Genomic DNA, 27217 nt, shown 5'->3' on the forward strand with positions numbered 1-27217 from the left:
GCTTGCCAAAGAACGGAAACACTTGAAAGACATGCATGTTACCCACAAACCTTATGGTTGAGGAGGAGGAGGAAGAAGAAAAAGAAGAAGGAGAAGTTCAAAATAGTTAAAGGTACTTCTTTAAAGAAGAAGAACATGAAAATTATGTAATTATTTTCTGAAGTTGAATTAGCTGGTAATATTTCTTTCCCCAGAGTCTGTACTTGTAAAGTGTAAATTATGCGCTTCGTTCCCTAAGCTCAGTTTCCTTTGTAATTTTGATGGTCTTTTTTTTTTTGGCTCCAATAAATAAAAGCACTATTTCTTTCTTTTTCCTAGCCTTCATAATACTGGTATATAATGCATGCTTACCTTTTGATAGTCTCCTACAGCTTTTTAAATTGTTTAAAACAAAGCAGAGGACAAATAATTTCCCAAGGACAAAAAACACGAATCTACTGAAATCTCATTCAATTTATTTCACTTCAATACTGAAAATAATATCAACAATTCCTTATAACAAAATACTGAATTCCATCCTAACATCCATATCCAGTATCTTTAAGTACTGGCAAGGTCAAAATATATATACTTGATCACAGAAACATTGAAAATATAGTTCCACAAACCAGATCTGAACTTTAACATTTAGCTTCATTCATAGATAGGTAATGCAGAGCCTTAGTTTTTAAAAAAATGTGTTTTTCAAAAATTTAATGTTGCTATGATGCCTCTGTATTAGCATCTATGAAATAATGTATCAACAGGATTGATCTTGTGTATCCATCTATTACTGAACACAGAGTAGGGAGAGCTTACAGAGTTTAGGATGCAATATATGCGATACAAAAAATATTTTAACACTTCTCTCAAAAACATAAATTGATATCTGATGGCAAAGTCAGTACTTAAGTATGTACTGGTGGTGGCAAAGGGGATAAAATAGACGTACAAGTTCTTGCAGATTCATACAGACATACAAGGTTAAGAGCCGGAAAAAAGTTTGAGTACTCGTCAAATTGAATATTACCCGTAATGAAAGGATGGAATGGGCAGGATACAGCATCAAAAGGCTTAAGATTTTAGCAGAAGTGTTGAGATCATGCCCACGAGATGAACTGTTTATCAGTGCAAAAAGCCAGAACGTGGCAATAGGCCTGAAGTCTTTAAATTAGGAAAGATAAAGGAAATTCACTGCTTGTCATCTAATGACCCCATGAGATGGACAGATATTGTTGCTTTCAAATCACTGGACCAGTGTCATAAAAATGGCAACACGTCGTGAGTTAACCAACTTTGAATGTTGCATGATCATCGGCGCACAGTGCAAGGGTCATAGCATTGTGGAGATTACATGCAAATTTGGGTTTCCGAGGTCAACAGTGTCGAGGGTGGATCTTCAATATCACGGAGAGAATGTTACCACCCGCGTAAACCGCTGCACGGGAAGACCTCCGCAGATCCATACTGAGCTCTTGACAGGCTACTGTGAGTCAGATCACCGCCCAGTTGAATGTTGGGAGTCAGGAATCCATTTCTACCAGGAATGTAAGGAGGCAACTGCACCACATAGGCTTCACCAGCCGACGACCAACTTGTGTCCCATTGCTGACACCTCGATACAGAGCTCAACAACATCCATGGGCCCGCGAACATCAGCAATGGACCGTGGAACAGTGGTGTTATGTGGTATGGTCCGATGAATCCCGATTCCAGTTGTACTGAACTCATGGGTGCACGAGAGTGTGGCCCATGAAGCTATGGATCCTATGTGTCAACAAGGTTGTGTCCAGGCGGGAAGTGGCTCTGTTCTGGTCTGGGCAGCGTTCTCAAGGTCCCAATTAGGCCCCATTGTCTGGCTGCAGGGAACGCTGACAGGTGCACCTCATGTGAACATTCTTTCAGACCATTCTGCATCCTTTTCTGGCCCTAGAGTACCCTGATGGAGATGCCATGTTTCAACAGGACAATGTGCCATGTCACCACTCTGTGGTGGCACGCAGGTGGCTGGAGGAGCACTCGGTGAAGTTACGACTATGGATTGGCCTTCGAGGTCCTCCGACCTTAATCCAATGGAGCATTTATGGGATGCTGTCGATGCTTGTGTACTCTCCATGAACCCTGTACCAACTACACAAGACCAATTGTGGGTAACAGTGCAAGATGTGTGGGTCCAGATCCCTCCAGAATAATTCCAACCCCTTGTAGAGTCGATGCCTCACCATATTCCTGCTGTTTTGAGGGCTCGCGGAGGAGCAACTAGTTAGAGATCACATTCAGTGTCTTCCCATGACTTTTGGCCATTGGGTGAATAATGACAAATGGTCAACATGGGCTTTACTGTTTTGACAGTAGAGGAAAAAATCACTAAATCCATATCTGATGATTATAGGGATTGTTCTTCACCATGCATGCTCATAAGAATTATTAGATCATATTGCACTATCACTTCTAATTAGATTTAGTGAAAGTTTAATGATTATCTTTACTTTTATTAAACTGTTTGCTTTTTCTATTATCGTATAACATTTACTTTAAATGGATTTGTTTTGCCAAATGAAATTAATATTTGTAGATGAATATCAAGCTTTAAAGCCTACATTGTATTTAAAATAGACTTTGATTTTAAGGTATAACCTAAATTTGAAAGCTTGCTTTCAGCATCCTTTATAAAAACGTTCATCATTCTTCTGACCTGCACATTTATTACTGAAATTCAACAAGATTTTATAATAATAAATAAGTCAATACAGTTGCTAAGTACCATGACCCTTGGCAATATATCTAATATTAAAGTATTATTTTGCTTGCTGTAAATGACTGTTCTGTAGACTTTTGTTTAACATTTGATCAGTCTTACTCTGTAATTGCTCGAAGTTTACATCCTGGAAAGCAGTGAATGACAGACTGAAAGCTACAGGGTTAGGGCTTGACGAGGGTACCTTTCCACTGGCTCCTTGCTTAGACTTCTCCTTTGAATCTTGGACATTTACTTCCTCTGGAATTACTGCTATTGGTGAAGGGGAAGGACTTGGAATGTTCTGTACTTTACCTTTCTCCTTTGTAGCAGGACGCTTTGAAACTTTCACTGTCTTCAATTCTGCATGTCTATTCAGGTCTATTTGACATCTCATAAGTGATTTCTGTCAAAGAAAATGATCATACTTAACAAATTTAAGAAAAGTTAATTACAGTGTTTTCACTAACATGGGAATATATTTAAAAATTAAATAATTGAAAAAGAGGTTCAACCTATTCAATACATAAAAGAAAGAAATGTAGTGATTACATTCTTATTTAATAGTAACTATAAATGGGACCGGTTTCGACCCTAGTCCAGGTCATCGTCAGCCGTAAAAACATGTAAAACAATGCATATGAAAAAGAAAAAGAAAAAGATTAAGTGAACTCTGGATCGGTATAAGATGAAACATAAATTAACGATGGGGGTAGAAATTGTGAGTCACTTAAAAGAAAACAGTACGTAATATTAAGAATGGTAGTATGGCACACGCAATGATAGGCGAAGTCTCACAATGTTTATGAATATTGGAGAACGGTCAAATGGGTCAGTTTCCACACTCTGTCAGGCACAAAGTCACAACACTATCAAATAATATATGAAGATCATAATTAACTTGAAGTTGCAGACGAATAGATTTGTAGAAGCAAACCGCCAGCTCCCGGTGATCAGCGCGCCACATTCAAGGTCATGCGCTGCGGTCTCGAACGCCAAAGTAGAATGGAGAATATCCTGAAGGTCCAGTATTTGTCTCGGTAGCGGGAAGTTAAGTACGTATATATAGAAATATACAACGCAAATCAGTATAATTGAATAAGTACTTGTGCTCCTGCTAAGTTCTTGGAAAACAGTTGACTTGAAAAAACAATTGTAAAGAGAAAAAATATAGTAAAAAGTGCAATATCAGAAAACAAATGAAAACTTATATGCACAGTGCGCTATTTTTTAAATTGAAAAAATTTTAGGTCATGATTGAAGTAGTCGAAGTTGGCGCAAGACAAGAGTTAAAATTTGAAAGAGGAGAACCGAAATGAAGGTCGATGGGTTTTTTTTTTTTAAATAGAGAAGGTAGAATAAATTAACAGAGGAAGAGTGATAGTGAAATAAGAGAAAGAATAAAAGAAAATGAAGTTAGATGGTATTGAGGAAGGATAAGATAGGGAAATGAAGGAGGGGTAGTTTAGGGTGGGTTAGGAGGGTGGGTTATTGGAGGTAGAAAATGTGGGTGGGAACTTTGTAAGGCATGGAAAATAGAATTGGGGTTTTGGAATTTGGAATTTTTGAGAAGAAGAATTAGGAATTAAAAATAGGAAAGAATTTCCACCAATCAATACTTGTTTATTGCTTATATTAAGCTACAGGACCGGTTTCGACCCCACATACAAGGTCATCTTCAGCTGAACCATGAATACATATTTATATGATGAAGCTTTGATTAAATTGCATTGTCAAGGGAATGTTATATGATGATGTGCATTTAGTCACATACAAATGGGGCATGTCTTAACGTGAATTGGCATATGTCAGTATGTACAATATTGCAACTGTATGATGTCTAAAATATTATGTTGAGGCCCTAAAATTAGTGTATAAAAAATATCTTCACTTAAACTAACTTATATATATATATATATATATGTACAGGATAAAATACAATATATAAAAAACATTTCGTGCACATGAACAATCGTATCTCACTTGTTGGTTAATTCATCAACTCTCGTATTTAAGTCCAATTTTCAGTTCTACACTCAGCTGCTGTTCTTGGAGTTTAAAAGATATGGTTGTAAAATTGCATGAGTAAAAGATTTAGTCTTCTTGTGGGATAAAACACTTTCCAATTTTAAAAAAGTTGCCAGATGTATGGATAAAATTTGGCTAAAATATGTTCAGCTCTGCTATGTATGTTGCCTTATGTTAGAATCAAATCTTGTTGTCCTGTGGCATCCGTAAAATTGGGTTCAATGTAATGGCTCCTTTCCCATTTGTAGTTGTGCAATGGTGTTATGTTTATTATTGTTGGTGTAGCCGAGTTGCGTTTGACGTGCGAGCATTACGTACGTACAAGCTCGCACGTCAAACGCAATCGCACGTCAAACGCAACTCGGCTACACCAACAATAATAAACATAACACCATTGCACAACTACAAATGGGAAAGGAGCCATTACATTGAACCCAATTTTACGGATGCCACAGGACAACAAGATTTGATTCTAACATAAGGCAACATACATAGCAGAGCTGAACATATTTTAGCCAAATTTTATCCATACATCTGGCAACTTTTTTAAAATTGGAAAGTGTTTTATCCCACAAGAAGACTAAATCTTTTACTCATGCAATTTTACAACCATATCTTTTAAACTCCAAGAACAGCAGCTGAGTGTAGAACTGAAAATTGGACTTAAATACGAGAGTTGATGAATTAACCAACAAGTGAGATACGATTGTTCATGTGCACGAAATGTTTTTTATATATTGTATTTTATCCTGTACATATATATATATATATATATATAAGTTAGTTTAAGTGAAGATATTTTTTATACACTAATTTTAGGGCCTCAACATAATATTTTAGACATCATACAGTTGCAATATTGTACATACTGACATATGCCAATTCACGTTAAGACATGCCCCATTTGTATGTGACTAAATGCACATCATCATATGACATTCCCTTGACAATGCAATTTAATCAAAGCTTCATCATATAAATATGTATTCATGGTTCAGCTGAAGATGACCTTGTATGTGGGGTCGAAACCGGTCCTGTAGCTTAATATAAGCAATAAACAAGTATTGATTGGTGGAAATTCTTTCCTATTTTTAATTCCTAATTCTTCTTCTCAAAAATTCCAAATTCCAAAACCCCAATTCTATTTTCCATGCCTTACAAAGTTCCCACCCACATTTTCTACCTCCAATAACCCACCCTCCTAACCCACCCTAAACTACCCCTCCTTCATTTCCCTATCTTATCCTTCCTCAATACCATCTAACTTCATTTTCTTTTATTCTTTCTCTTATTTCACTATCACTCTTCCTCTGTTAATTTATTCTACCTTCTCTATTTAAAAAAAAAAAAACCCATCGACCTTCATTTCGGTTCTCCTCTTTCAAATTTTAACTCTTGTCTTGCGCCAACTTCGACTACTTCAATCATGACCTAAAATTTTTTCAGTTTAAAAAATAGCGCACTGTGCATATAAGTTTTCATTTGTTTTCTGATATTGCGCTTTTTACTATATTTTTTCTCTTTACAATTGTTTTTTCAAGTCAACTGTTTTCCAAGAACTTAGCAGGAGCACAAGTACTCATTCAATTATACTGATTTGCGTTGTATATTTCTATATATACGTACTTAACTTCCCGCTACCGAGACAAATACTGGACCTTCAGGATATTCTCCATTCTACTTTGGCGTTCGAGACCGCAGCGCATGACCTTGAATGTGGCGCGCTGATCACCGGGAGCTGGCGGTTTGCTTCTACAAATCTATTCGTCTGCAACTTCAAGTTAATTATGATCTTCATATATTATTTGATAGTGTTGTGACTTTGTGCCTGACAGAGTGTGGAAACTGACCCATTTGACCGTTCTCCAATATTCATAAACATTGTGAGACTTCGCCTATCATTGCATGTGCCATACTACCATTCTTAATATTACGTACTGTTTTCTTTTAAGTGACTCACAATTTCTACCCCCATCGTTAATTTATGTTTCATCTTATACCGATCCAGAGTTCACTTAATCTTTTTCTTTTTCTTTTTCTTTTTCATATGCATTGTTTTACATGTTTTTACGGCTGACGATGACCTGGACTAGGGTCGAAACCGGTCCCATTTATAGTTACTATTAAATAAGAATGTAATCACTACATTTCTTTCTTTTATGTATTGAATAGGTTGAACCTCTTTTTCAATTATTTAATTTTTAACGTTAATACTTTCAATACGGAACAATGAAATTTTTATCTTTAAATGGGAATATATTGTCGCTGCACCTCGAAATACCGTTATGTGAGGGGAGAAATACTGTACTGATCCGCAGTATGGGTGTCATTTAGAATGAAAATTTATTGATATAGTTCATGCAATACCGAAGCTTAGGTGACTGACTCATTGGCTGAATGGTCAGTGTACTGCCCTTCAGCTCAGAGGGTCCCAGGTTCGATTCCCAGCCGGGTTGGAGATGTTAACTGTTTCTGATTACCTAATTCTTCTGGCTTGGGGACTGGGTATTTTTGTCTGCCCCAACAATCTCCTCTTCATATTCAGACAATGCACCACACTACCAACCACCACAGAAACACGCAATAGTGATTACATCTCTCCATATAAGGTTGGTGTCAGGAAGGGTATTCAGCCATAAAACAGGGCCACACCCAATTGTGTGACGCAGTTCGCACCCACGACCTCACTGGTGTGGGAAAAGCGATAGAAAAAAAAGAAGAAGACTGAACCTTAGGTGACAGAACCTTTCTAGTCAGAGTTCTAAGCTGAAATATTATCACATAGCGGTTTTTCTAGATGCAACAACGAAATGGTGACATGGCAAATGTCATAGAACAGAAGTCTAGCATCATATTCACTCTCCTCTAGCATGGTGTAGTGCAGCCACTTATTGTGGCAAGTATGTACAAGTGGACAAAACAGTTGTGGAGAGATACTGATCCATGCCATTTGGATAGCTACCTACAGCTCCCCATCTGCAGATGCTGGATCCTATCTCCACCATATCCTCCATCTTGTGAACAAAATATAAAAAGTATAATATGAACAATCTTTAGATACAAATTCAATTTCTATAATTTTACAAGTTGGATACAAATCGCTGTCTTGAAATACTTCTGTCAGATAATAAAATTTACAAAATTCTGCATTGCCAGGATACAAAACTGAAGAACAAGGGTCTGTTTTGTAGTATAGTACAGAGTCTCTGTTTTTATGAATTTTACTCACTGGAAGATATCATGTCTAGTGGAGCTCTCCGATCTTAAAATCTTTTCTCACGTTTTGTGTGGTGTTAGTGGGTATCAGGGAGTATTTGTGCATTTATTTTGTGGTGGTTGTGTGAACGTGTTATCTTAAGAGTCTACAGCTTATTTTAATTGATTTGAAGGCATATTTTTGTTTGATTTTACTGCCCTAAGTGCCTCTATATTGGATTTTGCTACAATTGCTCCATAACTTACTAAGACTGTATTTTGATTGCTAACCTTGCTCTAACAACCACCCACTCACTAAATTTTCTTGGTCTCCATAGATACCACTAACTGGATAAATAACTCCACTCTTCCATTAAGGTATTTCTAAGGCAACAGATCTTGACCTACTGCTGGGAGCCATCTTGGTGGTCTACCCAGCGCGACCCACGCACATGCTGCACTTTGATGCATCAAAAAGCACCTCCTACCGCTTCTCCCTCTAATAACTTAATATCACAAAGGCTGGCTGTTGCGAGCGGGCTGTTATCCGGTCCCAAGTCCAGAACGAGAAAGGAGGAGTGTTTACTGGTTGGCAAACCATTTGTACAAAAGTGCCAATACATAAATAATCAAACCGAGTGACCACTGGTATAAGTGCTCCCAATCTACAAAGTGCCAACGACCTCCTTGGAGGGCGGATGAGCGGGTAGAGGTCTAGGGCACCCTCTTGTCCTGGGAGTAGGAAACCACTCCTAAAGGCGGAACTGCCACTTGATGGTCAACGGCATAGGATGCAGAAAGCAAAGGAAAACTACTGCATTAAAGATCCACAGGATATCCATTGAACAAACAGCATGATGATGTCTTCAATAGTAAAATATTCCGGATTAGCGCCCTGCTCGGATCTCTGGAGAGGGATACTTGAGAAGAATCGACAACAAATGGGCCACCCAGTTAGAATAGGAACATGGAATGTGAGATCATAAAAGATGGCCGGGAAGCTAGAGAATCTGAAGAAAGAAATGGAACGGATAGAAATGGATGTTATAGGAATCAGTGTGGTGAGATGGCCAGGCAGCAGAGACTTTCGGAGTGGAGATTTTAGCATTTTGTACTCAGGCTGCTCAGATGAAACTGGAGGAGTTGGGTTTATATTGACAAAGGAATTAGGACAACAGGTGTCCAGTATAATGAAAGGATATTACTTATCAAGTTAAATACAAAGCCTAAGGATACTGTTCTGATTCAGTTATACATGCCACATAAACAGATGATTAAGTAGGTCAGATGTACGACCAAATTGAAGAGATGTTAATGAAGGTAAAAGATGCAGACAATCTGATGATTCTAGGAGACATGAATGCAGTGGTAGGAGAAGGGAAAGAGGATTCAATGGTGGGAGACTTTGGTCTTGGTTCACGTAACAAGAGAGGTGACACAGTAGTCGATTTCTGCCGAAGCCATTCTCTCGTAATTACTACCACCCTGTTTCAACAAACTAAAAGAAGACGAAAAACATGGACCGTGCCAGGAAATGGTGATAGGTATCAACTAGATTATATTTTGGTAAGAGAACGCTATCGCAATCAAGTAAAATCAAGCAAGAGTTACCCAGGAACTGATATAGATTCTGATCATAATCTGGTAGTAATAACATCTCAATTGCAACTTTTAAAACACGGAGAATGCAGAGGCATGCAGCAAAGTAGAACCTGAATAAAGTAAAATAAGATGTTGAAGCTATTGGAAAGTTTAAGGAAGAAACTAAGGTCAGAATTCACCCAGTGAAGATATTAGGTCACAGTGTTGGAGAAAAATGAAAAAACATTAGAAAACAGATAACAGCTACAGTAGAACAAGAGCTTGAAAATTTTCTCCTGGAATTAAGTCTGGCCCTGGTGCTTTTCTTTGTTTTAGTTCTTTCAAGGCTTTATAAAATTCTTCCTTGAATATTGGTGGTCTGATTTCATCTTGTACTATTGCATTTTTAGCAAGGTCTCATCTAAATGGCCTTCATATAGATTCTCAACATATTCTTTCCATCTTTCAGCTGCTTCATTCTTGTTGATTATTACATACCCAGTTCTGCTTCTTATTATATTCAGAAGTTTTATCTTCTTGCCAAACTGTTTGTGTACTTCTGAAAATGCTTTCTCAATATTACCTCTGTTCATATTTTCTCAGTAGTTTCAACATCATATTTTAATTTATTCAAGTAGCACTTTGCTGCATGCCTCTGCATTCTCTGTTTTTTTAGTTGCAACTGGGATGTCATTACTATCACATTATGATCAGAATCTATACCAGCTTCGTTTGGAGCATTGCAACTTGTTCTGTTGCAGAACAGGTTACCTCAGAAACCTGAAATTTGTTGAAGAGGGACAAGGCAAGAAAAAGAGCTTTTGGAATGTGGTGTTGGCATTGAATCCTACGAATACCATGGACAATTAAGATAACAAATCATGAAGTTTTGAATAGAGTGGAAAAGAAACGCTCATTGTTACCAACTATTGAAAATCATAATAATAATAATAATGTTATTTGTTTTACGTCCCACTAACTACTCTTTTACGGTTTTCGGAGACGCCGAGGTGCCGGAATTTAGTCCCGCAGGAGTTCTTTTACGTGCCAGTAAATCTACCGACACGAGGCTGACGTATTTGAGCACCTTCAAATATCACCGGACTGAGCCAGGATCAAACCTGCCAAGTTGGGGTCAGAAGGCCAGCGCCTTAACCGTCTGAGCCACTCAGCCCGGCCTATTGAAAATCAACGGAACAGCTGAGTTGGTTATCTATTGTGTCATTCATCCTGGTGTATCTCACTGATCGAAGGAAAAGTGGGAGACCAAAAAGGTCGACCAAGAACAGAAATTCTAGATGGTATAAAAAGAAGGCGCCCCTACCAGCTAATTAAACACTTGGCTCAAGAGCGGAAGTCATTGGGAGAAGATTATGCTGTCCGCCAACCTTCGGGTTGAGGAGAAGACAAAGAAGAAGACAGAGACTCTGAAGGAAAGTATTCTGCGAGAATATTACTGTCAGTTTTAGTTCTAGATGTATGAAAGTAGTCTGCAGGTAAAGACGAAGTCTCAGGAAGAGAATGCTATTCTCTTAGCCGATGGGCACGTCCTGAGGTGAGACCTCTCAGTTTACTTCAGTCCACCTGTTTAAGACACATTCAAAATAGAGAGTAGCCATATGTGGCTGAAGTATAGTGTCATAAACCATTGGACGGCAATCTGTCTTCTCCTGTTCGGTCTCTTCTTTATTTATTAGTCTGAGCAATAACATCAGCACTGCTGCCTGCTTGCCAGTCAGAATTTGCTCGCACAAACTGAAACGTTCCTCACAGCGCACCAGTTTCAAATCCAGCACCACAACACCCTAAATACTCGGTGTGATTTGTATTGTAACACAAACAAGGTGGCCACTGCAGTAATAATAATGTTATTTGTTTTACGTCCCACTAACTACTTTTACGGACTTTGGAGATGCCGAAGTACCGGAATTTAGTCCCACAGGAGTTCTATTATGTACCAGTAAATCTACCAACAGGAGGCTGACGTATTTGAGCACCTTCATACACTGGACTGAGCCAGGATCGAACCTGCCAAGTTGGGGTCAAAAGGCCAGCGCCTCAACCGTCTGAGCCACTCAGCCTGGCAGCCACAGCAGTAGTTGATGCTCTACGGAATACTGCTCCAACCACTTTTGGAGAACACAGTGCAATTATCCTGCTGGAACATCCAATCGCTGTGGGGGACTGTAAGCACGTAGCACCACATGCTAATGACCTGTTCAGGTGGACCAGCAGATTCAGTCCATACCACTTAAACACACACCACACAATTACGGAGCCACCACAGTCTGCACGGTGTTTTATTGACTACACAGGTCCATGGCTTAATGGGGCCTGCACCACACCCAAATCTTACCATCGGCTCGAAATAACTGGAACCGTGACCTACTGGAGCACATCACGTCACCAATCGTCAAGAGTCCAATAAGTAACGTCTTGTGTGAAGGTGAGACACGGTGCCCAGTGTCCGACTCATTGGCTGAATGGTCAGCGTACTGGCCTTCGGTTCAGAGGGTCCCGTGTTCGATCTGGAGATTTTAACCTTCATTGGTTAATTCCAATGGGCCGGGGGCTGGGTGTTTGTGCTGTCCCCAACATCCCTGCAACTCACACACCATACATAACACTATCCTCCACCACAATAACACGAAGTTACCTACACATGGCAGATGCCGCCCACCCTCATCGGAGGGTCTGCCTTACAAGGGCTGCACTCGGCTAGATATAGCCACACAAAATTTAAAAAATTAAACGGTGCCCAGTGCTGGGATGCTAACACGGGCACTCTGGTAAGTCTTCTACTCCCATATCTCACAGATGCCAGAGAACGCTGCAATTAACTGCTGAAAATGCACCTGGTACCTCCTGCATTCAATGTGGCTGTAGATATGATTTGAGCCAGTATGGATTGTTTGCACAGACAATTCTAGCCAGGCACTGCCGATCACCACCATTACGTATCTGTCGTCGGCCAGTGCACCATCCAATGTGGGTGGTAATGCCTTTTGTGAAGTTTTTCTGATACATACTGTACCAGGAAAGCATAAGACCCTGGCACATATGTGTTGTAAAATATTTATTCATGAGAGAATGGCTAAGTTATGATGTACGAACAGCTGTACGTGAGATCATTCTCGTCTATACTGCACTGCGTGAGGAAGACAGCATAAGTGGGGCAAGGTCAAGTGACGTCAGCACTGCATGCATCTCACCTCCCCGCCAAAACGTCTTGAAACAATTTTTGTACTTCTCAACAACTTGACCAATAAAAATGAGACTAACACCAAATTGTAGCTTACATTTTAAAAGTACAACGTTGCAAATTTGAGAACAATCCGCCTAGTGGTTACAAAGATATATCGAGTTGAAGTGCAGGAAATATATCCACCCCTCTGTCGCCTGGCTCAGAGAGCTGCTGCCAACCGGATATAAATAGGTCGACGACCCAAGCGTATAGTCAGTGTATCTTAAACTCTATGGATCATGACTAGACATCACTATGCTCTGTCGCGCTTCGCGAGAGACATAAGTTACACTCTAGAACTCTGAATTGTGTGAGGTCGTCGCAGTGAAGTTTCAACCGCGTCGTGACGTGTGAAATGTTATAAAATTTTCTTCGACTGAATAAGATTTACGAGTGTCTTAACCAAGTGAATTTACGATAGAGACTGTGCATTGAAGTGTAATTGAAAATTCAAGTGTTTAATTTACCAGTTGAAGGTATTGTGGACTTTGTCAATCTCTCATAATTTTGAACTTTGTCATTGACAGTGACAGCATATTAGGACATGGTGCGTGATAAACTGAACTATCAGTTTATGACAGTTTAATTAATTCTGAGACGCATTTCTCATATACTATTATGATTGTGAACTGTTCAAAATACCATTCTACTAGAATATCTGATAATTGACAGGACTAAATGTGACTATTTTTCACGTATTTTCTCGAACTTTTGATTATTACCACGAAAAACTAACTAAATGTTATGGACATTTTATGGCAATATTTGGTCATACGAACTCATGTGATGCAAATTCAGTCATAAAAACTCTTAATCTATGAACATTAATATTCAAGAGACTGTTCTAGGAGTGATATTAATTGCATTTTCTCAAGTATTTCATGGACTGTGATGGTTAGTCTACGAGTGAATTTAAGACATAATCATTGACTGTTATGAACTGTGACAGTGTTCAATTCATGTTCTATAAATTGTGAGTGAAAGACTGTGCTTTCCATTTTGAAAACGACTGTAGGTCATTACTGCATTAACTTGACTTATGGATTAGATTGTAACATAGATTGTGATATTCTGAGTCACATATTTAACATCGAAAAACAAAAGTGAGTATACAAACTGTGCATTAAGACTTATGTCAGTGTATAATACAACTTTTTAACGATAATTAAGAGTTCTACAACCCATTATATTGTGCCAATTGAACTTTCCGTGTTTCAACATTTCTCTTTAAAAGAACATCGCAAATCTTGGCGAATCTTATACTACGTAGAACGTCATCTCCGGCGTGGGATTAATCGTGGTTTCTTCAAACGTGGTTTCGACGAGGCATTGATCGTGATTACGACGAGGGATGATAACATGGTGTCTTCATTCGATGACACTTGTCACGCTGCTGGTGTCGAGTTCGAGTCTTGGCTGCATACTGCAGAAAGTTCCAGTCACCATGCCGCAGGACAGTACTTCATCAATCCTTATGAGCAGATTACAGGTGATATAAGTGTTTTTCATATATTTTTTGAGTGAGTAATTCCACTTAGACACTAACTGACTTTAGACAAAGCACTCAATCATTCATAGTATTACATTCGTCAAAAGAAAAGTGCTTCATGTGGATTCTAATCCTACTGTTCCTAATAATTGTAGGAGGTTATTCAAGAAGACTTCAGGTCTTATTTTGAACCATAGATTTTTCTTTAAATTTGGTAAACTGAAGTCATTTCACTTAGATGAACTATAGGGCTTTCCGTAAAACAAGTGTACTATTTTATTTTCTTATTGGTTTAGATGAACTGTAGGAGTTTACAGCAAGTGATTGAAAACATTTATTTGAACTATCATATTATTAATGGAAGTGTGTGTTAATATTATGTTTAAAAATCTTAGAAAAACTGTAGGTTTGCATCACAAGTGATGGACTTAATTTCTACACAATCTAGAAATTTGGTTAAATGAAGTTCTATGTACAAAGTGTTATTTTGGAATTTAAATCTATATAAGAGATCCTAGAAGAACTGTAGGGTGTTTAAGATCTCGGAAAATTGGTATTCATTTTGGTATACATTTTTAACATCAAGTGAATGTCTCAGAATATAACAGTGCCTATATTTCATTTTGCATTCTGGAGAGATTGATTGAAAATTTAATCTTGATAAATCAACCGCAGGGTGATTTACGTGAAAATCAATAAATATTGTCAAAAAACTTAGTTACCATCTATTATTCGCCCTGAGAAAAATATCCTTCTCTGTACCTGCTCCAATAAGTAACCGCGCACTACCTGAAATCCTTCCCATGCTCTGGCCCCATAATCTTTTCCTGGTTCAATACACAACACCAGTGATCCAGAAATTCGAAATGTCCGCACAACTTTGGCGACAGAATGTGCCATTTTCTGACCCCCACTACGATATCCGTTTGAAAACTAATAATTCACATTGCCTTGCTATGATCAGCACAGACAGTGCTTATACTCACTTTCAAAATGTTAGATCACAACTGATACAAGCCCAGGTACTTCCTGTGGGTGGGGGCAGTAGAATAACACTCATGGTATACCCTGCCTGTTGTAAGAGGCAACTTAAAGGGGCCCCAAGTACTCTTAACTTGGAAGCGTGTGTTGGCGACCACGGGGCCCTCAGCTGAGTCCTGGCATTACTTCCACTTACTTGTGCCAGGCTCCTCACTTTCATCTATCCGATCCAACCTCCCCTGGTCAACTCTTGTTCTTTTCTGACCCTGAAGGTAATAGAGCACTCGAGCCTTAAGGAGTCCTTCATTATCGTGCCCTTCGCGGCCCTTGACTATCTTTGGCCGATACGTTCATTTTCTGAAGTGTCGTATCCCTTCCATTTTTTCTCTCTGATTAGTGTTATATAAAGGATGGTTGCCTAGTTGTACTTCCTCTTAAAACAATAATCACCACCACCTGCCACCAACTATTTCCTTCACATACTGCTATCCCAAGACTTTCACCACAAAAGTGTAATCCGAAAGGAGAAACATATATCAAATCAACTAGGTTAATAATATGTATAGTAAAACCTTGACAAATTGAAAAATCTATGTAATTTGAAGTTTTATTCACCACTTAAAACTCCTGACAATTCAAAGAAAAATAAAACTTTTTTTTTTTTTTTTTAAACGGTGTCCAACAAAAATTTAACTTTCATGATTTAAATTCTGACAATCTGAACATCTGGAATAGAATAGTAGAAAGGTTACAAGATACGGATGGGGAAACGGAACGAAAAAGACAGTAATTGATTACTTCTTGATGGAAAGAGCAAATCATAAACAGCTGTTATATGTAACAGCCTTGCAAAAAGTAGCCTTTGATAGAGATCACTGAGTAGTGGTAGCAAAACTGAAAGTATGAAATATAGTGAAAATGAAATAAATAAGAGCAAAGAAAATTCAAGTACTGGCATGGAAATTAAAAGAGATGGAAGTAAAAGAAAAATTCCAATATAAATTGAAACAACAGGTACCCAGAACTGAGGTGGAGGAAGTGGAATGAGGACATGTTCAAGTAAGCTTTGCAGAGACCAGTTACAGCAGAATGGCTAAAAGAGTAAAGTTAGAGACCCCATGGTGGAAAGAGAGAGAAGAAAGCATAGCAAGTATAGAATAGGGAGAAAATAGAAGAAAGTAGAAAAAAGTATCAGGAAATGAAAAGAAGGTGCAAGAAAGTAGTAGGTGAAGAAAATAAGAAAAGCTGGAAAGGATTTACATGAGAGTTGGAAAAGGATGTGTACAGCAGTAAAAGAATGCTATATGGACTTGTAAGAAGGAAGACAAAATAAATGGTCTACACAAAGCAGGTGAAAGGGGAAAAAAGGACAGATAACATAACCAGAGAAGATAACGAAAAGATGGACGGATTACTTTGATGAACTCCTAAATGTGAAAATGGCTGTACACAAGATGATAGAGGTAGAGTGTGAGGAGACAGAATCCGAGAGCAAAATCCCAAAGGAAGAGGTATAAACTGCTGTCAAACGAATGAAAGTGGGAAAAGCAGCAGGACTGGATGAACTGTGTGTGGAAGTGATAAAAGCAGTAGGACCCATTGGTCTACAATGGCTGTATACGCCATTTAGATGTATTTGGACAGGAAAATTGGTACCAAATGAATGGAGTAAAGGAGATAAGGAAAAGATGGAAGGTTTATTTAAGGAGGAGGACAAGAAGATACGTGATAATTATCGAGGAATCACACTCTTATCTCAGGTAGCAAAAATATTTGAAAGGGTACTAGAAAAGAGAATGAGGAAAAAAAAAAAAGGGGGGGGTGGAAGGACAGTTACCAGCAGAACAATATGGCTTTCAAAATATAAGATCATCACCAGACCCCGTCTTCAGTATGAGGCAGTTAAAAATAAAATCTTCGGGAATACAGAATATATATGGTGATTTAGAAAAAACTTAAAATAGTGTACCCAAGATAGGGTTACCAACCGTCCGGCTTTTGCTGGACATGTCCTGCTTTTCGATCATTTTGGTTGTGTCCGGCTGGCATTTCTAATTTATCGACACTGTCCGGCATTTTTCGTTACAAGATTGCTCACTTAGGTTTTAGGCTGAAGACAACATGTTATTGTATCGTAAATCAACTCCATGTGCTCAGGGCGCTACTTCCGAGGGTGGAAATAAGTAATACTAATATTCGATATATTGAACTCGAAGTCCAGGCATCAATCAACCAATCAACACGCTTCATTTCCACGTTTATGTTGAGAGAAACCGGAAGTGTCGAGAGCTACAGTTTACATGTGCTTGCCATATGATTTACAGCTATCGTGTTTGGTTATCTGGTTGTCGCCATAAATTATAGTGCGAGTATGCAGCAAGTGGAGTGAAATATTAATCTCATTGCATCCTATTACGTACTGGTATGTCATCTTTGCAACCTGAAAGGAGTGAATCTAAAAAAAAGACAGTAGAAATTTTTGGATAAACTAAAACATAAGTATCCTTGCTTTACTCACGGACACAGTGAAAGTGAAGCGAAATGTGCAGTGTGTGATAGTTATGTTAATGTCGGATACAAAGGTGTTGGTGACTTGGAAAGACACGTTAACAGTGAAAAACACAAAAAGACGGTGAGAACTAGGTCAATATCATGTTCAATGTTATCATTTGTCACTCCCAAATATTCACCAGATGATAAAAATGTTCAAGCCGCAGAAGCTACAATGTCATTTCATACAGTTTTCCATCACCAGTTGTACAAATCAATGGACTGCACAGCTAAATTGAATAAGAGTATGTTCTTAAGTTCTGAAGTAGCACAGAAACTGACCTGTGCAAGAACTAAAACAGAAGCCATAATAAATAATGTTATTGCTCCTCACTCGACAGATATTATAATTGAAACTCTTAACAATAAAGTTCCATTTTTTGGCCTAGGAACAGACGCAAGCAATCATGGTGCACTACAGTTGTTTCCAATTGTCATCCAATTCTTTGATTACAAAAATAATGCCATTCAGATAAAAGTTCTTGATTTACAAACATGTCCAAATGAAAGTTCTGAATGTATTTCCTCCTATATTTCAGATACTCTCAAAAAGCATAAAATCACTTCTAGATGCATTGCATTTTCTGGAGACAATGCCAATGTTAATTTTGGCGGCCTTGCACGCAGGGAAGGGAAGAATGTATTCTGCTCTCAAAAAAGACTTGAATGAAAACATAGTAGGTGTTGGATGTCCTGCTCACATTCTACATAACTGTTTGCAACATGGAGCTGATGCTCTTCCTGTTGATATTGAGTCTGTGGTGATGAAAATTTTCAACTTCTTTCATACATACCCAGTGCGCACTCAGGAACTGAAAGACTTTTGTGAATTTGTTGATGTAAATTACCTGCAGCTTTTAAATCATTCTAAGACTAGGTGGTTAAAATTGTATCCAGCAGTTGAAAGAATCCTGCAATTGTTCCCAGCTCTGAAATCCTACTTTCTTTCTCAGGATAGGAAGTCAGTGCCTTCATCAATTAGAAACTTCCTTGAAAATGACTTTTCAGAGCTCTATCTTTTGCTTCTTTCCTCAGCCATGCACATTTTTCACTATAAAATTTTGTCACTTAAGAAAGAACATAATTCAGTTGTAGAAGTGAATCTGTCCAATCTTCATTGAAAGGCAGACTTGAAGGTCAATTAATTCCCCTCAAAGTCAGACAGATGTTAAAATACATTTTCAGAAGATGCTTTGGATAAAGAATGCAAAGTGTTTATGGAGAATGTATCTTGTTTCTATGAAACCTGCACTGAGTACTTGGATAAATGGATGCATCCTATAGAGGAATTCAAGTGTTTCAAATGGTTGAAACTTCAAAACATTAAAGACCTCAGCTTTGATGATGTTGTACCATGTATTCAGTACTTACAGTCAAAAGGTGTAGAAACAGATGATTCAAAATTATTCGACCAGTTCTGCAACGTAAGGGCTTATTCTAAAACTTCAACTTTGGATAAAGATACAACACTAGACCAACAATGGTCTGTTTTTTTTAATAAGTGCCAGAACATTGAGGTATTTTCTGAACTTTTGAACATTTGCCAGTTTTCTTTGCCATACCAGCAGCAATGCCTCCACTGAACGTGTGTTTTCATTCATAAATGCTCAATGGACAAAGGAAAGGAACCGTTTGTTGGTAGAATCAGTGAAAGGAATGTTACTTGTGAAGTTCAATTTCAAAGATGTGTCGTGTGAAGAATTTTATAAATATTTACTTCAAGAAAATAACTCGCGTCTTCTTTCAAAAGTAGGTTCTGTTGAAAAATACAGCTTCAAGGAAATGAACTGCAGCAAGGACTGATCATTAAGTAAGGTATTTCCTTTCGTAAAAAGTTGTGTGTAATATATGTATAATTTTGTTATTGATTGAAATTGACAGGCATTTTTCTTAAATGTCCTGCTTTTTGCTAAGCAATGTCCTGCATTTGGAAATTTTCAGTTGGTAACCCTAACCCAAGAGCAAAGGTATGGAAAGTAATACAATGGACATGATTAGAAAAACAAATGGTAGAATATGTGCATGAAATGTACAAACATTGTGACAACAGTGTCCACACACATGTGGGGAGGACAGAGTGGTTTTGGAATAAAACTAGACTATGACAAGGAAGTGTGCTGTCACTACTGTTATTCTGTATGTTTACGGATGAAATTGTGAAGGAGACAAAGGTAAAATATGGGGAAAGGAGCTGAAGGTAAAGCTTTATTTAGTTCTTAATAATAATAATGTTATTTGCTTTACGTCCCAATAACTACTTTTCGGTTTTTGGAGATGCCGAGGTGCCGGAATTTAGTCCTGCTGGAATTCTTTTCCATGCCAGTAAATCTACCGACACGAGGCTGACATATATGAGCACCTTCAAATACTACTGGACTAAGCCAGGATCGAACCTGCCAAGCTGGGGTCAGAAGGCCAACGCCTGAACCGTCTGAGCCACTCAGCCCAGCTATTTAGTCTTCTTACGGACTGAACTGTGTTGTTGCTTTAAGTACCTTACGTATATTTTGCCAACATTTCAAACACATTGCCATATTCTTTGTCAAGGCAACTGAAATACTCCAACCCAGAAGGACTAAATGGAATGGGGAGAGATAAACTTACATGGTTTGGACATGTTACAGTGATGGAAGAGGGAAGGATGACAAAGGGGATGATGGAAACCCAGACAGAAGGTGGGAGGGCAAGAGGGAGGACCCAGACTCAGGTGGTGATACTGAAAAAGAACAGTATAATTCGAAGAAACCTGGATTGGAACACAGTTAAGGAGGAACGATGGTGATTGGACAGAGGAAGTTGAAAACGTGCCACAAACATCCCAACCCAGCAAAAGCTGGACAAGGGAAACAGATGATGATGATGATGAATAAGGTTTGGATGTTAAGGAAAAATCATATTTATTTTCTGAGCTCACTTTACCCAAAATCTGAAAAATAACTGTGAATGATGGGTCCCTGCCCCATTTAAAGCAAATGTATGTTGCATATAAATGCATGTTTTAACCATTTTTTAATTTGGTCATATTTTGGTCGTTTTATTGATATAAGATTGGGCAAAGAGGATTATAAATATAGCAACTATAAAAGAATCACACTCCTATCTCCTGGATTAAAGATTATGGAGAAAATTATTGATAAATGGTTCAGGAACATCATTGAATCTCAGCTAGAAGAAGAACAATGCAGGTTTAGGGGTGATAGAACAATCACTGACCTCATCTTTGCTGTAAAGATGATTATAGAGAAATACTGGGAGAAAGGGATATAATCTTTGTCTTCTTGGATCTCGAAAAGGCTTATGACAGCGTGCCTAGGGACAAGATCTGGGATTGTCTAACAAGAAGAAACATTCCAGACTCTCTTATTAAAAAAGTTAAAATGCTGTATACCCATTGTCAGAGCTGTGTCGAAATAGGGAGTGGATATTCAAATTGGTTTGTTACTTCTAACGGAGTGCAACAAGGCAGTGCATTGTCGTCACTGCTGTTCATCTCTGTAATGGACGAAATCAAAAATCAAAAGAGGGTGAAACAACAGTGTGTCAGTACTGATTTCAAGGCATTGGCCTTTGCATACGATATGGTGATTTAGGGTTGCACAGAGGATGAAGTACAGCAGAAACTAGATGCCTGGAACAACCGATTTAAGGATTTTGGCCTAAAAATTAGCCGTACGAAGATGGCAGCCACAAAGGATAGCAGGAAAAGATGAAGTATGAATATTACGCTGGATGGAGAGAAGGTAGCAGAAGTTGATCAGTTCCAATACCTTGGCAGCATTGGAACTCGAGATGGCCGCTGCTCAGATGAAATCACCAATAGGATTCAGAAACAAGCTCATTTTACCATCAAGTTAGGAACCTCCTCTGGGACAGCCAAATTCCTTTAATATCTAAGAAAACTTTGTATCAGGCCTACCTTGTACCAATAACAACATACGGTTTGGAAACTTGCACCATCAACAGAAGGGATAACAGCAGACTCTGAGCTGCAGAAATGTAATTCCTGAGGTCAATGCTGCAGAAAATGAGACAAGATAAGATCCAGAATGAAAAAATCTGCAAAAACATCCAAGTGAAACCACTCAACGAAATTCTAGCAACATCAAGTTTGGTTTGGTCATTTGAAGAGGATGGATCTGAAGAGGGTAGCAAAAAAATGGTTTGACAAAGATGCGGAGGAAAAGTGACCTAGGGGCAGACCAGGGACACGATGGATCTCCCGAATAAAAGATGATCTGCAATGAAGAGGAGTGGAATTTCATAAAGTTGAAGAAAAAGAAGAATAAGAAGAAGTGTACTTGCATAGACACAAGTGGAGAGTGCTCTTGCGCCACACCCAGGAAATTAGAGATGGTTAAATGATGATGATGATGATGATTATTGATATAAGGTCATATTTGGTTATATTTTCAACATTTTTGTTTAAATTGAGGCATTGTTTTAAATAAGGTAGATGTTACCGACATCACGTTTCAATAGATAGGATTTCAAAATGGATTTTTCTTTCTTTTTCTAAAACAGATAGGTAGCAGGTTTAGAAGACATGATGCCGAGAACGTGATGCTGTCCTGAACATACGCCGACAGATACCAAAAAGCATGCTAATACTTTATTTTTGGTCCTTCTTTAGGAGAACTGTACTTCCGGGCTATGCTAATGTAGGTCTACCTACAGTAGCTCTGTCAGTTTGCACATTAAATGTTAATAATAATAATAATAATAATAATAATAATAATAATAATAATAATAATAATAATAATAATAATAATAATAATAATAATAATAATGTTATTTACTTTACATCGCACTAACTACTTTTACAGTTTTTGGAGACGCTGAGGTGCTGGAATTTTGTCCCGCAGGAGTTCTTTTACGCCCCAGTAAATCTACCCACATGAGGCTGATGTATTTGAGCACCTTCAAATAAAACCGGACTGAGCCAGGATCGAACCTGCCAAGTTGGGGTCAAAAGGCCAGCGCCTCAACCATCTGAGTCACTCAGCCCAGCACACATTAATTGTGTCTACTATATTATCCCTAATAACTTTTTGGTACATTCAGTGTTAATAATATTCCAATACTTACTACCTATCCCTAAAATGCTTAAGTAATATTTTACCCTTTTTTTAAAAGTCATATTTAGCTAGTTTTTAGGGCATATTTGCTTGCATATTTTGTACTTCTTTAGATCATAAACTTCCAAACCCTAATGATGAATTTGAATTTTAACAATTTGAACCTTTGTAATTCTAAGTCAAGCCAACAAAATCTCCACAAATAGGGTTTTTTTTAAATCCAGACCTCTACAAATAGAATCAAGGACAGTTGATATAGATTTCGATTCCAATATGAAACTTGAAATATTTGTCCTGAATGAGCGAATTCATAATTCCAATATAACTGGTCCGTTATTGGAAATGATAAATTTTCCAGTTAACTCATTCTTGGTTGTTAGCGTTTCACCCCAGCTGACAATTTGGGCTCATCAGTTGGTAACTAGCACATCTACCAAGACTTACATATAGTGCATGCAGTGGAGGCCACTGCACAGGCTACTCGGAGCCACAGGTAATACTAATACAATATGAGAGACTAAGTCTCTTTTACAAAATTTAATAACTGCTAGGCCATCAGATGATATTGACTCCTATCCTTATATGGAACTTGAAATATTTGTCCTGAATGAATAAATTTAGTTGAGTTAGCTGGAAGATTTATCATTTCAAATAATGGACCAATTACGTATATTGAAATTATCACAAACAGTTTGCACGTTTATGTGGCATATGTTTAAACTTTTCAGATAACCGACAGGCATGACTCATGAATCTCGTATGGGACAATGTCCTCTCAGCAGCAAGAATAATAATTTAGTTCATATATCTAATAAAAAAACAACTGCTAGTACAAATAGGTGGGAACAATTGAAGGAGGGTGCTAGTAACAAGGAGATAAAGGCTAAGTTGGGAATGGACTCCAAAGGTAAAGCTGTATGCATAAACCAGTTCCGGTAGTGGGGTCATGTGAGGGGAATAATAGAAGATAGGTTATTTAGGAAAATAATGGACTCGACCATGAGGGATAAGAGAAACCAAGGGAGACGAAGGTGACAATGGCTAAACTCGCTTTTTAGTGATTTAGAGATAAAGTACATGGCGTAGGAATATGAGTCAGCATCTCAGACATATGACTTCCAGCCCTCCTTTTGCTCACGCAGCTTGGATTATACAATCCATCGATGGTTCAAAACCTGTTAGATGAGACATTCTCACTGGGACTAAGTGTAGGTAGGGTAGCATCTTATTCACAGAATTTACTGACCGGAGAATATTTGAAGCAAGCCTTGCAGAGCGATGGGAGTAACGGAGTTCCACATCCATTTGACAAGCAAGGGACTCATTGGAAACACCTCAATGATCGAAATGGAATTCAATAGGAGCCAGCAATATTAATATTCATATAAAAGACAGAAATTTGAAATTAAAACTGGACTACGGCAGGGAGATGGGCTCTCACCACTATTATTTAACTGTGCTATAGAAATGGTAATGAGGGAATGGTTTAGAAAATGTCCCCCCAAAATAAAGATTGGCCGAAAAATCAAAACAAATTGCCTGGGTTTTGCTGACGATTTAGCATTACTAGCAGTGGACATAAAAGAAGCAAAAACCCAGATATCAGAACTTCAAAACATTGCAAATAAAATTGGCCTCAAAATATCATTTGAAAAAACAGAAATTATGCCCCAAAAACCAACACAGCTAAAAGAAGTCACCATAAATTGTAATAAAATCAAAATAGTAACTCGGTTTAAATATCTTGGAGAAGTAATAACACATAACTTAAATGAAAAAATCTCAATCCAAGTAAGAACAAATAGATTAGCTAAAGCACAAAAATTAACATGGGATATCTACAAAAAGAAATGTTTATCAATAAATACAAAAATAAAACACTACAACACAGTTATAAAACCGGAAGCTACATATGCATCAGAAACACTCTTTTACCTGAATAAACAATCAAAGACTGACAGACTTCAGAAAATTGAAAGGAGGATTGGAAGAACCTGCATCAACAAAAAATACCAGAAAGATGGACAGTGGTGGTTAATACCTAACAAAGCCGTGTACAAAGAGCTAGAACCCATTACGGATACTATGCGTAAGAGGAGACAGGGATTCTTTGGACATATCATGAGGATGCAGGATTCGAGACTTCTGAAACAACTAGTACAACACAATCTCGTCTCAAAAAATACCACAACAGGATGTAAATGGATCAGAGAAGTAAGAGAGGATCTGAAGGAAATAGGCCTTACAACAGAAGACACCACAAATAAGATAAAATTGAATACAAAACTCAAGAATACAAATCTCCGCTTTACCCTTACACAAAACAAACCAACAACACGTACATTTTCAACTGAGGAAAGGGCACGAAGATCAGAGCGCCTGAAGAAGTACTGGGAGGACCGCGAAGACCGAACAATCCCTTCAAAGAGACCTGAACGACGGACTGACTAAAGTAATCCTATATGGTCATAAAAGAAGAAGAAGAAGAAGAAGAAGAATAAGAAGAAGAAGAAGAAGAAGAAGAAGAAGAAAAGACAGAAAATATAACTGGCTGATTCAGCAAAGAAGATGCATCTGGATGAGTTAATGATAGAGTAAGGGAAGATAATGAGCAAGAGATACGAGATTATAAAGTGTTCTTAACAGGCGTCAAAAAGGGAACGTTGCTATAAGATCTGTGTTGGTGCGACGAAAAGCAAATTGTAGAGGGGGGGAAAAAAAGTAAGGAGGTAGGACAGCATGCAAGATAGTTTCTGTTAGGCATGTATATGAGCATGTGTTGTGGACAGATTTAGCAGTTGGAGGAATTAGGATGAGAATTGTCTGTCTATTTATTCACCATGTGAGGGTGCTGATGAGGATGAAATTAATTTTTATGAAGCTAGTTGCTTTACATCGCACCGACACAGATAGGTCTTATGGTGACGATGGGACAGAAAAGGGCTAGCAGTGAGAAGGAAGTGGCCGTGGCCTTAATTGAGGTACAGCCCCAGTATTTGCCTGATGTGAAAATGGGAAACCATGGAAAACCATTTTCAGGGCTGCCGACAGTGGGGTTCGAACCTACTATCTCCCGAATACTGGATACTGGCTGCACTTAAGCGACTGCAGATATTTTTATGAAGCATAATGACATCACAGTCAGGCTGAACATGCTCCATCGATTAGAAGATGTGAGACAATTTAATCGTGGTGATTTCAATGTGAAAGACAGTGCGCGATCTGGTAGCGATATTGTGTATTATGAACTCTTGAAGCCCGGAGAAACCGTTAATGCACAACGCTATCGCCAACAAATGATTAATTTAAATCATGCATTGATCAAAAGACGACCGGAATGGGCCAGAAGACATGGCAAAAGGATCTTGTTACACAACAATGCACCGTCTCACACTGCAAAACCAGTGAAAGACACCTTGAAATCGCTTGGATAGGATATTCTCTGCGAACCATGTGACCCTGCCGCGGTGGGGAGGCTTGCGTGTCCCAATGATGCAGATAGCCGAGCCGCAGATGCAACCATATCGGATGGGTATCTGTTGAGAGACCAGAATAACGAAGGATAGCAGTCTTTCAGTAGTTGCAAGGGCGGCAGTCTAGATGATTGACTGATACGGCCTTGTAATAATACTTAACATGGCTTAGCTGTGTAGATACTGCTACACGGCTGAAAGCAACGGGAAACTACAGCCGCAACTAACTCCCGAGGACATGCAGCTCTCTCTGTATGAATGATGTACTGATGATGGCTTCCTCCCGGGTAAAATATTCCGGAGGTAAACTAGTCTCCCATTCGTATCTCCGGGTGGGGACTACACGAGAGGGGACGATCATTAGGAAGATGGATACTGACATTCTGCGAGTCGGAGCGTGGAATGTTAGAAGTTTGAATCATTGTGGTAGGTTAGAGAATCTGAAAAGGGAGATGGATAGGCCAAAGTTAGATGTAGTTGGTATAAGTGAAGTACGTTGGCAGGAAGAACAAGATTTTTGGTTAGGCGACTATCGAATTATCAACACAAAATCAAACAGGGGAAATGCAGGAGTTGGTTAAATAATGAATAAGAAAATAGGGCAGCGAGTAAGCTACTACGACCAGCATAGTGAAAGAATTATTGTCGTCAAGATAGACACCAAACTAATGCCCACCACAATAGTGCAGGTCTATATGCCTACTCGTTCAGCGGATGATGAAGAAATCGAAAGAATATATGAGGAGATAGAAGATTTAATACAATATGTAAAAGGTGACGAGAATCTAATTGTGATGGGAGACGGGAATGCAGTGGTAGGCCAAGGAAGAGAAGGTGGTACAGTAGGAGAATTTGGATTGGGACAAAGGAACGAAAGAGGAAGTC

The 27217-nt window shown here is 38.4% G+C and overlaps 1 protein-coding gene across 1 annotated transcript in view; it reads right to left on the reverse strand.

Annotated features, from left to right (window-relative positions):
* Nucleotides 1-2777: 2777 nt before the first annotated feature.
* Nucleotides 2778-27217, reverse strand: part of LOC137501282 (Golgi integral membrane protein 4-like) — a 125959-nt gene continuing 101519 nt past the window's right edge. The window contains exon 5 of the mRNA XM_068228225.1: nucleotides 2778-3122. Coding sequence (XP_068084326.1) covers nucleotides 2778-3122 — 345 coding nt within the window. The remainder of the gene's footprint in view (nucleotides 3123-27217) is intronic.

This window comes from Anabrus simplex, chromosome 6 (genome assembly GCF_040414725.1).
Source record: "Anabrus simplex isolate iqAnaSimp1 chromosome 6, ASM4041472v1, whole genome shotgun sequence".
Classification (NCBI taxonomy): domain Eukaryota; kingdom Metazoa; phylum Arthropoda; class Insecta; order Orthoptera; family Tettigoniidae; genus Anabrus; species Anabrus simplex.